At 40.7% G+C, this 13,078-nt stretch overlaps 1 protein-coding gene across 3 annotated transcripts in view; it reads left to right on the top strand.

The window, feature by feature from the left end:
* Window positions 1–13,078, top strand: part of LOC311441873 (contactin-4) — a 297,643-nt gene that overhangs the window by 146,095 nt on the left and 138,470 nt on the right. For all 3 annotated transcript variants that reach the window (XM_084530449.1, XM_084530447.1, XM_084530448.1), the window contains exon 3: window positions 3,958–4,097. In XM_084530449.1, coding sequence (XP_084386575.1) covers window positions 4,043–4,097 — 55 coding nt within the window. In that variant the 5' untranslated portion in view covers window positions 3,958–4,042. The remainder of the gene's footprint in view (window positions 1–3,957; window positions 4,098–13,078) is intronic.

Genomic DNA, 13,078 nt, shown 5'->3' with positions numbered 1-13,078 from the left:
AAACGTGAGATGATTGCTAAGACTTCTTGCTGCTGCTGCAATGCTTAGGGGACTGAGATGTTTTGAAAATTTTCCTTCAGATCATTCTGGGAGTTCGTTTGGTCCAAACTGGGCTCTTATGCTCCTACTAAAGGCTACAAAAGAGTGAGAAAAGGGAGTTCCAGCCAAAAGGGCATTTTTCACATGTTGAATGCATCAGTATACCTTAGCCTTTTTTTTCCTATTTTATTTTTTTCAAAAGTGCTAATCATTAGGAATCCAAATCCACTCAGAGAAGTTAACGACAAATATTCCCACTGTGCACACCTGTTTTTTCTCTCCCAGTTACACTCAGAGCCCCTAGAGTCAACTTTCTTTGTCAAAATCCAATTACAAAGATGCCTTTCAAAAGAACTTGCAATGGATGCATTGTCAAAAGTAAAGTTAAAAAAACGTCTGCATGTGTGCATTGGCGTTACATTTTCTAATGGGATGCACTTCCAAACTGCAGCACTGTTATCTCATTTTCATCTTTTTAAAAAATAACTTGAATGGGGCTGAAACTATGCATACTCTCTTCTGGAAATGAAATATTAAACTTTGCTAGTTTTCAGACCCATTCCAAGCACTTTAGAAGTAGAGCAAAGCCCCCTGAGATTTTATAGTCAGAAAACATTTAGAAATGGGAAGGATCTGTTCAATTATATATCTTTTGCTCATGCACAAATGTTGCCTTTCCTGAAGTCGTTGCCATAAAAAAAAAAAAAAAAAAAAAAATCAACGTGTTTCAACAATTTTTACACAGCTCTGAACAATGGACCTACTGATATGAATAGCAGCTATGTTTACAGGAAAACATTTTTGAGATTGGAGTCATTCACATGTGAAATAAGGAACTATCATGGGAGACGAAAATGCAACAGCATCTTGAATACCACCATGTTTTAACCCTAGGAAAATATTTGTAATGGTAATCATCTAATTTCCTTTTCACTATTTTTTATGATAGGACAGGCATCGTTTCTCTTCAGGAAACTTTCCATGGTGTGCTACGTGTGTGTGTTATGAGAAGTATCAGTAAAAGCCAGGGGATGCTGGGCAGAGGCAGGGCTCCGTGCTGGTTTCCAGTGCTGCTCTTGGCAGGCTGCTCCTAGCTCTGGGGAACTGGTGTTCCTGCAGCCTCAGTTATCCAGTAGTAGCAGTCCTGGGAATGACCACAGGATGTGGTATTATTCCATATATTTAGAAAATTAAATATGCTAGAGCCTCTTCTAGGAATGTATTCTAATTGTTACAGGCTATATAATTTGGAAACTCCACGCACTTACAGCCATTAACGCTGATGGAGATGCCAATGGCTGCTGTGGACAGGCAATTCGTTACTATCGGAGGCATTTGTTTCCCTTCAGATATCTGAATTTTTTTTGCTTCAGAGGGCATCCGTGACCCTCTGATACTTGCTGGTTCTGTGGAGTATGTATTGAATACCTGAGTGATAGGGAAGACTTACAGGTTTTTCATTGGACTTGTTTATTAACTCTTCTGAGTACTAAAAATGTGTATTTTTAGCAAAGCTTTTATTTTTGGCTGAAAGGAAGGCCCAATGACTGTGTGAAATCATGGGAGGAAAGAAAGAGCCTGCTGGTTTTAATGCCCTTATAAGCTAACAACTAATTTACATTAATAAATTTGAAATGTCTTGTATTAGTTTTTAAAATGCTTAGAGAAGCATGATTTCCTGACTAGAAGAAGAAGAAAAAATGAAAAAGCTGTAAGTAGAAAAATTGTAAGCAGAATATCCCTGCCTTCTCCCGAAGGGCTGGTGGGTCACGGCAAGCTATGGTAAAAGAAGTTGCAGTAGGGGAGAGAAATGAGTTGGAGACTGAGAATTTTATTGCATCTGTGGAAAAATAGTTGGCTTGTGTATTTTATTCCCTATCCCAGTGAGAAGGGAGTGTTAGGAAACTGCAAAAAGGACTGCCATCTCTGCAGGCCTCCCTGAAGAGTGGTTCCTCATCTCCATCCTCACAGCCAATGGAATAAACAGGGGCACTTTGCTTGACTTTGGGTGGATCAAGGGCTTTGTATTGCAAGTCTTTTAACCAACAGGCAGATATAATGCTTCTTTTTTTTTTTTTTTCCCAGTGACAGTGTTTGCAGGCGGGAAGCTTGGTGCTGCTGCTATTAACCCCCAGGGCGGAGGGGGTGCTGCAGCCCTCCTGCAGGCCAGCAGCTCGCGGGTAGGTCTGCGGCCGCTTGCTCTGGGTTCCTGGCAGTAGGTTAAGTTGATAAGTGCCATACCTCTTGTGTTTTTAATTAGGTATCAGTGGCTGTAAGTGATTGTTCTGTTTCAGTCCCACGTAGCTTATTGCAGTGAGGAGAGTAACCATAAAGCATTGCACAGCAGTGTAATGAAGAGGGGCCTTATAAGTGACACGATGGGCTTATTGATGGCACTAATACATGGGGAAACAAGAGCATGAAAGAATTTCAGCAGTTGCTGGTGAATATAGGATTTATCTCCCGCCTTACTTAAACCAGTGTAAAAGTGACAACTCCTTGTCTTTGGCAGAAATCTCTGGGTACGATTATATCCGACGGAATTTGGTGCGGAGAGGAAAGCCAGTGCTTGTCCACGTGTGCAGGCTCCGCAGTGCAAACAAATACGTTTCTCGAGATCACTACAAACACAGAGTAACTGTTTAACTTTGTAAATCAATATAAAGGTCTATGATGACATTTTCCTACAAAAATTAATAATTAATGCTCTAATCACTCACTTAAGGTGTTATTAGTTTCCATTGATTAGGCCTTCCTGCTAACCCCAGCTAGCCTAATCAGTCTGCATGAGAACAGATAAATATATTCAATTAATCTCTACCCCCTTCAAAATTGCGTCTTCAGATCAGAAGATAGATTCTTAGTCTTCTCAGTGCATCGAACCTGACTTTATTAGAAGAATCCTATCAATTTTACCTCACAAAAGCAAGCGGAGACCTCTAATGATGGCCCTTCACATGCTATTAGTCATGCAGTTTGTCTTATAAGCACGAAGGCCTCTTAACTTCCAGCCCTCAGTGATATGAATAAATTATAACAATGTGTGTCTGACTTGATATATTTATTTTTTAATATTTAAATTCCTATGCTGGAAAAGTTTTTTTCCATGATGGGGCATTTTTTTTAACCTGGGATTTCACTGGGGGTGAGGGGGAGGTACTGCCATGATACACAGAGTGTCTTCAGACTGCCTGCTCCGAAATTTTAACTATGTACAAATTGTAATAGAGAGTGAAGGCAAAAGATTTTTTTTTTCACATGGAGATGTTTGAAAGGTTGTTTTCTTGTTTGTTTGTTTTTTTTAATTAAGATTTTCAGGTCAATGAGAATGGGAAGGAGAAGGGAAACACATCCCCCTCTCCTGAACAGGGTGAGAACTCTTCCTAGCGAGCACTGCCTTGCAGAGGTGATCTTTCACCCACAAAGGGCTTTTGTTGAGAGAAGCAAGAGTAGTTTTCATGGCTTTTTTCTTAACCGTAGTTTACAGAGTTAACGAATTACATGTAAGATTACCCCAGAGAGGCACTGAGCAAGTCTGCAGGTGAGAAAATGGAGAAACTGCAGAAATCTCACCACAGCCTGGTGGAAGATGCAGATCTGGGGCTACATCATCATCCTGAGCTGGTGCCCAGTGTACCTAGAGCCTTGCCTTTGCAGATTTTTTTTTTGTCTGTAAGTTCTGTGCATCTCTCCTGACAATCATCATCTCCTCTTCTTGAGATCAGTGTAGTCTCTAGTCTTACTACTTCTCAGAATTATTTAATGTTTTAAAAACTTTCTTTTGGTCTTAAGATGAGACTTCTATGGAGGGAAAAAAAAAAAAAAAAAAAAAAAAAAAAAAAAAAAAAACAAGCCTTCAACAAATGGAAGGAGCAGCAATCCTAAATCTCCTTGTAATCTCTTTTTTCTCTTTTACAGAATAAAGGTTGCCTAAAATTTCTAAGGAGGCCCCATTCTCTCCTGCAGTTCCTGAATTTGTCTCCTCTGACCTGGGAAGCTAAAGATGAGGTTGCTATGGGAGCTGCTTGTGCTGCAATCGTTCATGGTGTGCCTTGCAGGTAAAGTGTCATTTTAAAACTTCTTCAAGAATGCTGCTGTATTTGACACCGAGGCAAAAGCCCACTACACTTTATAAGCTACTGATAAAACAGCAAAATAAACCCCTGCTCCATGTTAGGCATTACCAACAGTTGCTGTGCAGATCACACTGATGCTCTTAGCAAGCTCTCTCTCCCGCTGATTGGTATTGGCCACAGCAAAAGCTCCATGTTTCAGAGCTCTGTTCTGCCCATCTTCTGTTCTGAGTTGCTGTTGACAAACGTTGTTTTCCCATGCTCAGTGCTAAGTGTTTCAATGCTCAATTAAACCTACGTGGAATATAGCTTTAAATCCCATTAAAACGGTGTTATGAGGAGTGTTATAGCTAAGACCCTGCTCCATTTAACAAATAATTAGAATAACATATTTCAGTAATAAAACCATCTTCTGTAACTGTCCTTATTTAACTTTTTTTTTTTTTCCATGAGAGTTGCACTGTTTTGAGCAAAATGAAATTTCTGAGTATACCATTTTTGTGGAGCCAAAACAGTTCTTGAAGACCCTTCAGATTTACGAAGGGCCAGAAAAGCTCGCACCAAGCAAGTGCCTCTGCTCCTGCAAACTGTGCAGTCAGCATGGTTCACTAACATGTGTTTTGTTCTGGGTGGGGGCTGTTAGATTTTAATTGCTGTTTGTCACCTTAGTGTTCTTGAATGCTCTAATTTATCTGTTGCTTGGTGCTCAATTTTGTTTAGTAACTTGTGCTTTCTTCTATTTTATGTGTGTACATTGTCAGGGTACTTTTAAAGCATTAGGTAATAACAGACTGCTTAAATAGTGTTTGCTTTCTTCTGCTTAGCTCTACTGAACACTAAGCCACTTTTATTCCGGTACTTATTGGTCCCTATTTTTGAAATTTGGTTCCAAGTCTTCTTAAATGTGCTATGACAGTTTCTGAGCTGGCAGAAAATTGGATGCAGAGAGATTCTGCAGTGCAGTGCCATCCCTGTGTCGGGAACTGTAAACCTCTAGAAGTTATGCTGCAGGAGTAAATAAAATAGGCTCCTTTATTATAAGCAAATACACAAAATTTTGGAAAAACAAAAGCATGCAGAATAGTTTTGTACTGTGACTTCCATATTTAAGGCATCTATCACATAAAGTCTACGGTCAGCAAAATGAAAGTTTCAGCAGAATGTGTTCAGGGGGTTGTCTTCATCTTTTACATCTGTTTTTGCTTTTTTTTTTTTTTTTTTTTTTCTTACAAAGCTTCTGATTTGCCCACAGACCTTTTTGTGATGTTCCAGAGTAAGTGAATGTTGTTTCAGGATGGTCTTTTCGTGCCTTGCGCTGTCCAAACTCCCCATGGATGTAAGGGACATCAGGGACTGCTGCAAGGCTCCAGCAGCCACTTGGGCTTTCTGCATGTTTCCAAAATTAACATCTGTTCCCTGGAAATGGCACGAGAACTTCCAATCCCTTCTCTTCTACGTCATTAAACAGCTGTCAGATCTGTGGCACAGAGTATCTAAACGTGCTGTGGACCTACCAGCTACTAGCTGCTGGAGCTCCTGCACTCTGAGGGATGCTACTATTGATTTTACGTGCTGGGGGTTCAGATGTTAGTTATTCACTGCAGGATAACGTGCTAAGATAAGAAAGCTAGATCAATCCCAGGACATATCTTAAACCAGCTGCGGAGAAGTGCAAATCTCATAATTTTGGGAGCTATACGGCACTTGGAGAGGTGGCAGCATTACTAAAGGTCTTTCTGACCTTAATGCCCCCTTTCATCCGCCACCCAACTGGAGATTGTGTCTTTCTGGGTAACTTTCTGGATTGTTTGGAGATGTATTGATAAAAACTAACACATTTGCTTTGACTCGATAGCTGATGTATAAACCAGGGTTCCTGGTTTTCTTTCCCGGTTTCTTTTCCTCAGGTGTCATCTCTGGGAAGCAGCAACTGCAAATTATTCCTTTGGTCCCAGATAACACAGATTTGTAAGGGCTGTCAAACTCCTTAAGTATCAGGTGTGATGGTGATAGTTTTGAAGTTCAGAGGGTGGGCTGAGAGGCAGCACAGGCTGTGAGGAGCAGCATGGCAGTGTCCACGGCCTGTAGTGGGGTGCCTGGGATAAGCCGCGCAGGCCTGAATGGAGCCTTCCCGTGTTTGCGTGACTTTTATGCAATTCTTTGCCTCATTACCTTCCTGTGGCAATGAGTTTCACTGTTGAAGTCTTATTTGCATGTTAATGAGCTGCAGTCCTAGTCACATTACCCGTGTGAGTGTGCATATGCATATTTTATAATGTCATTTAACCTCTGAAGATCCGTACAGGCTTTGGCAGAGGATGGAGGAGGAGCCTGTCAGCCCTTGAGCAGTGCTTTTGCTTTGCTGTTCTGGCTTCTGTCCTGCCTCCAGCCTCACAGGCTCTGGTTTCTGCCCTTGTGCTTGTTCTTGCCCTTCAAACACAAAGATCTCTGCTCAGCACAAGCAAGGCTGGCCCTCCTTTCTCCTTAGCAAGCACCATATAAACACAATAGCTTCAACAAACAAATTCACCCTGCAGCTCTGTAATGGTGCTTCTGTTTCCACAAGTTTGTTTTGTCAAAGGGAAAGTGCTGTGGCAGCTCTGTCTGCTCCGACCAGGCCAATGGAAGTGGCTTCAGAAAGCCAAAATACAGGATGAAGTGTTTGTTTTATTTATTTGAATGCGTAAGAAAACAGTGTACTTGCTAGCATGGCTTCATGCTGTGGAGGCCTTGGTTTTGCTGTGTGGGTAGGGCTGGCAGCTCAATGGGACATGGATGCTGGTTCTGAACACGGACAAGTTTCTGCATCGCCCCCAGGGCGGTTTATGGGTCACTCTGAAATTTCTGTGCTACGTTCTGTTACGTGAAAAGCTGGAGTTTCACCACTGTCCGGGTATCCAGAATTAGATATAACAGTGTTTGCTATGGGCTCCTGGCTGGCTCTCAGACACTGTTGGGATGGCCCAGCAACATCCAGCTTCATTCTACAAATCCAGGCACAGCATAATGTTTTTCAATATCAAATTCTATCATATTTTTCATTGGAGCAAAACAAAAGCATTGTTTCACCTATTATTAACTGGAAAATACCATTTTCTAATCTAGAAATATGCACAAGAGAGCAAAAGTTGAGAAGACAAAAACATTTCTGCAGAGCTTAATTTCAATGTGCTTTTTCAAAGCTGTATTTTAATAGGAAAATATTCTCATAACTGCCTGTCCTGTCATTCCTTCTTCTGTCAGATTCTGGTACAGCATAGCCAAATAGCTCAGCAGTGGTCCAGGACAGAATATTTAGAGCATGGTTATGTAATTCCTTGGGAAAAAAAATTATATATATATATTAAAGTGTGTTCCACTGTTACACAAAAATGATGGTAATTTACATCAATGCAGCTTGTGAAAAGAACTGGATTTAATGAGCAAATGTGTGTATAAGAAAACTTACTGTATATTGCATATTCACATGGTGTCTTACTGACAAAGTACTGTATTTTTAGACTGAAATTTCAGAATAACACAAGGCCTTAGTTAGTTTAAACACTGAACATTTGCTACATGAATAGGAAGCATAAAATAACGTAATCAGTAATGGCAGTCTACATCAAACGAAGGGTGATTTTTCAAGAAATGTGGACATTTCTTTCCCATCTCCCATTGAACTCCAATGAGATCTGGGCATCCAGCTCTGTTACAAATTCGAAATTCATACAAAGATGAATATTCACAGGCCAATTTAAATGCAAGCTTCTATCCAAACAGATGTAGGTTATGTACAAAAGAAATTCTACTAATTTCATGTCTGAATATAAATAATTAAACCAAGAAGAGTAGTACATGTTAAATGATGGTCTTCTGTAAATGATGCAGCAATTCAATTTGTTCAGCTTTTTTTTTTTTTTTTTCTGGTGCTCTGTAGTTCCCATGACTAGTGCTTTGATGTTAGTGGGTAGCTAGAAAGTGATTAATCTGTTGCAGTTCTATAATTAATTAATTTATATTTTGGTCAGTTCTGCAACACTTTGCGTTTCTGTACCCGGTTGCCTAATTACTGTTTGCACAGCACTTGGAATAGATAAAGCACTGAATGGCTCCTATTAATATCATCGCTTCTCCACTGTGACATAGCCCTTGGCTTCATGGCTCTCAGTAAGATGTCACTGAAGTTCATGGGTAAAGGTTTATACAGATGAGATCTGATACTTAATACTTCAATGTAGTTTTTTTCTGAATTATTTGAGGTTTGTTGCTCACTTAAAGCTCCTGTACTTTCAAATGGTTTAGAACGAAGTCACACAGAGCCTTGCGTGCTAGCTGTGAGCATGGCTTTTCTACTGAAGCTTAAATACTTACTGGCATTTATTGTATATCTTTTCCATCCGAGCAAATGTATTACTGGAGATTAGTGCTGTGAGTGCACTGGTCTTCACAAAACTCTGGGCACCCACCACCACAGCAGAAGCTGTGATTGCTGCAGTGCACCGGGGCCATGAGCCCAGCAAGATTGATTGTGTTTTTCAGTACGTCAATATGATGAACAACAGTTTCATGAGTGGCTTTTGGGAATTCCTTTGACTGAATTATATTTTTAATAAAATTGAGTGTAATTTACTCCTGCCAGTAGCCATCATGTGACCTGGATCCAGCAAGGTGATGTGGCTGTCAAAAAGGAAACAGGGTCTTAGCATACTTCAGGGAAGGATGTCCAGCAGAAATGGGGAAAAGCTCACACCTTGATGCTGTCTTGGGTGGGGTACTGTGTGCAGTCCTGGCTGTGTTAGGGAGGTGTTCAAGCCATGACAAGGAACTGCTACATCAATCTGGAGAGCTGGAGATGAAAAAAGGTTCATTTAAGCTAGGAAAATAGAGGAGAGAGTGGAAGAGCTAAGAGGGCACTGGGATAAGAACAATTAAATCTGAAGTGAGCAACAATTAATTTAAATTGAAACCAGAACTCTTTTAGACACCAAATGGGATTCTACAGTATCACTCAGCTGTGCGTTGCTGTAGAGGGAAGGTTAGAAAATATATGTGATTATGTGTAATGTATTCTTGTTTAGGGATTATATGACAAGTTTTTCTGTGATTGCAGAAGATTGGTCTCAACCTCACAAGGGGTCTGTACCCATTTTGTGCTCCTGATGTGTCAGCAGCGAAGCCCTTGCTAGATGTGACCTGACTCTGATCTAGGCCATAATTTCACAAATTATAAAGTTAGGGACAATATCAATGCAATTCTCTTTTTTTTTTTTTTTTTTACATGGAGATCATTAGGTACATTATATTTTTTTCTCTATTTAACTCTCAAGTCCACCTGGGCAAGTTCAATTACATCTTTCTCAAGGAAAAATTACTGAGGTAACATGATGCACTTTGAATAAAACAGAGAATACACAGACATTTTTATAAGCAGATGTTCTGACTATCTGTCTGTGTATTGATCCCCTGTGCATTTTATATGATGCCTCTTTTCAATTTAGCTTTTTTGCATTTAAATTAGTAGGTACGTATTGAAATTAAATCTCACTTAGGGAGTTACAAAAATACCTACTTTTCCAAACATCTATCAAATTAGGAAGAATATGGACCCCAAATGCTTCTTTATTGCCAATAAGAATGAAGTTTTATGGAAAAAAAATTGAGGTGCTTAGTCTATTGCTTTATAGGTACAATCTCTTATCTGTTTCTTAGCAAATCTAAATATTATTGGAAAGGGACCTCATTTTGCAATTCATCTGTGGTCACTGAGAAGAACGAAAAGGTAAGAGAAGGAAGAAGAGAAGGAAGGCTGCCAGGTCAGGCACTGGGATTTGCTGCTGACTCCATCCCGTGGCTGTCAGTTGGCTCCATCTCCGAGCTTTGATTTAGATGACACAATTGCACAGCCTGAGAGCTGCAATCCTGGGCTACAGTGCATAGCTAGAAATAATGATATCTGTATTCATTGCATGTAAAACAGTTTGCAGACTTTCTGAGGTCTTTGGTTGGAGCTTGTATTTACTGCTGCATTTGTCTTGAGTTGCTGGGGAAAGTCTGGCATAAGCAGGCAGAAACCTGCATCCGTGTGGACACTGTTAGCTTGTCACCCCTTGACGCTGCCTCGCATAGACACAAAAAATCTCTTTTCTCCACAGTTCTGTGGGTATTTTCTTCCTTTAGAATAGCAGCAGGAGTTGCTGGAAGAACGATTAGTTTCCAGTTGTGACTGGTAGGGTTAAATCTCTTGCTTTTGCCTCCTGCCCTGATCTCATGCAGCTGAGCATTAGCTGATGGAAAATGATGTTGATGGTGATCGTTATTATTTGGATAAAGGTCTTTCAGTTAAGCAGCAATCAAGGGTGATCATCCAAATGGAATAAAAGGGGAGAGGGTCAATTAAACTTTGATAATTATAGTACTGTAAATGTGGGGAATAACAGAATTACCCTTTAGTGACAGCAAAGTGTGTAAACAGGCCGGCAGAGCATTGCTGGCTGATGCTATCCCTAGCAGCAAGTAAGACTCTGTCTGCATGATTTGGTAGGGTCTGACAGAAATGTATGTTGTTTTCTGCCACCTAGACACTGGTTGTTGCAAGGGCTCCAGGTCGTGCAGCACTGGGGCCATGAAACATTTCAGGTGCTTGGGTGCAGGGGAGTTTGTGCTCCAGGTCAGTGCATGGACAGTAAGCGGGCTGCTCACAGTAAGTGCTGCTTTGAACAGAAGGTTGTAGTGCAGCTCACTTATCTGCACGTTATTTAATGCTGGTTTATTGGAGTGTTTGTAAAATGCCGTGACGGTCTGCACTCTGAAATTAAGGGTGTTCTCGCGACAGGCTGCGCAGACTTCTTGCTGCAAGTTCTAGAGAAGTGCTCCCAAGAATTATGCTGAAAAATCAAAATTTGAACATTATCACCACAGTGCTTCATTTTGCCTTATGTATTTGAATGTTTATTTAGCAATAAAATTTACGTATTTAGCTTCATAATCAAACCAAGACACAATTGTTAAATAGTCTATATCCTATTAATTAGGCTGTGAAACAAAGCAAGCATTACAACCATTTATAATCGAGTACTGCTGAAGTTGATAATCAATGAGACAGACAACTAATTAACCATCCAGCACCCGACATCTTCAGCTGAAGTTGGTGACTTTAAACTTAATTAAGCTTTCCAGGTGCCAGTAAAAATATGAAAAATATATCTATCTTAATGTACCTTATTTCCACTTTTGTGAATTGAAACCGATGAAGAGTACATCACTTTGAAGAGAAATTGTAATTTATAAAACATCCCTTATCCGTATTGCATAGCTAAAAAGTCCTGTATTAGAAGGCTTTGTTTGAACACATGAGGGACAGCATGTTTCAGATTGCTTCCTCTTTATTGTGGCTGATATTTCTGCCACATCATTATTTGATTCACACCATCTAAGTATTTCATTGATGCAAAAGAGATCCCTGACAAAGTTCAAAATGCTATTGTTGTTTTTACTTGTGAAAAGCAAATAATATAATGGGAGTTCTGTGGGACTTGGAAGAAAAAATTATTTCTGCCCCTGCAAGCCTGCTGTCTGTAAACAGACAAGATGAAACACTCGCTGAGAGCCGGATCAAGCTTTATTCCTGTAGCACTCACTCTCCTTCCATTTTTAGGATGCTCCATGTGAAATGGCACTTTCTATAGGTTCACACTGTGTGGCTTTACTAGCAAACATTTGAAGAGGGACTTGAAAGAAGGCAGGTTGATGGTTGGGCTTTCTGAGATGTGAAGCCAGGGAGTGATGCAGGAGACAGCAAGATAAAAAGGGGCTGGAGGCGGTTAGCTGCACGGGTGGAATGAAGATGAGAAGCACACTTCCTCAGCTACGGAAAAATTGCTGCAAAATTCTTGGTGTCAAATCATCCTCTTCAGATATATATATTTTTTTTCTTTTATAATGTCCCTTGCAAGGGGAATTATGTCTAGAACAAATAACGGCATTGTCATGTTTCTGAGCTCGACTGCTGAAGTCCCGGTTGTGATTTGGCAATAACTTCAGGCACTGCGATCCTTCTCCTCGCGCATTTGTCATGAGTTTGTGATCCCCCAAACGCGTACCACAGGTCTGATGCTTGTAGTACGCCAGCAAAAAGGTCTCTAACCTCCTCTGTGATTGATGCACAGGTATTCTGGTGGCCGTACCCAGAGAAAGTAAATATAGGGAAGTGCTGCTGAGAGGGGTGACACTGCCAGTTAACGTCAAAGTAAGACAAACAGCTTAAGGAGCAAGCAGCTTTGTTCTTGTTGTTTTTCTCCTGAGTGAGGGAAGAAGACTTTGAAAGAGTTAGAGGTGTGAGAACAGACCACAGGCTGAGTGGCACAGCACAGAAATGATGGCTACTGTGGTACTGCTGAAACAACAGTTGAAGAAGACCCCAAAAAAGCTCTTAGGTGCACCAAAGCTCAGAGTCTGGGGGTTTCCTGAAGGGGCTGTGGGGTGCAGCTGTAGCCAAGGCACCCAGCAAGAGTGGGATGGAAGCTGCTTTTTCAGTCGTGCATGTTTGTCTCTGTTGGCTCCCTTCGGTCCCTGCAGGTTAGGAACACTGAAGTATTCAAGGAGAGGAAGCAAATCTGAAAGGCAGCACAGCACATCATCTACTAACGAAAGATGATCCTCAACTGTTTCCAAGAACAATTAGTGGTAAAGGCTACTTCTCTCTTGTGCTACCCATTGGCAAAACTCCCTTCCAGGTGTTCATTCCTCTGTGCACACTAATGTCAGTTCCTCATTTCAAAATATTTCTTCTTGAACTTGCATGTTTTGTTTTATCTCTATTTTTTGGTACATTCCCATACTTAGTAGAGAATATGGAATTTATTCCCAAATGAAAGGCAAAGCAGTGACAAGTCATCAGTTAGCAGGAAGGGAGAGAACCTAGCACTTTCCCGTGTAAATTATGTGAATCCTGGATGTAAGCCAGGCATTCATTTGGTTAAAATGGG

This window comes from Aythya ferina (genome assembly GCF_964211825.1).
Source record: "Aythya ferina genome assembly, chromosome: 10".
Classification (NCBI taxonomy): domain Eukaryota; kingdom Metazoa; phylum Chordata; class Aves; order Anseriformes; family Anatidae; genus Aythya; species Aythya ferina.
This window is presented reverse-complemented; position numbering and strand designations above follow the sequence as displayed.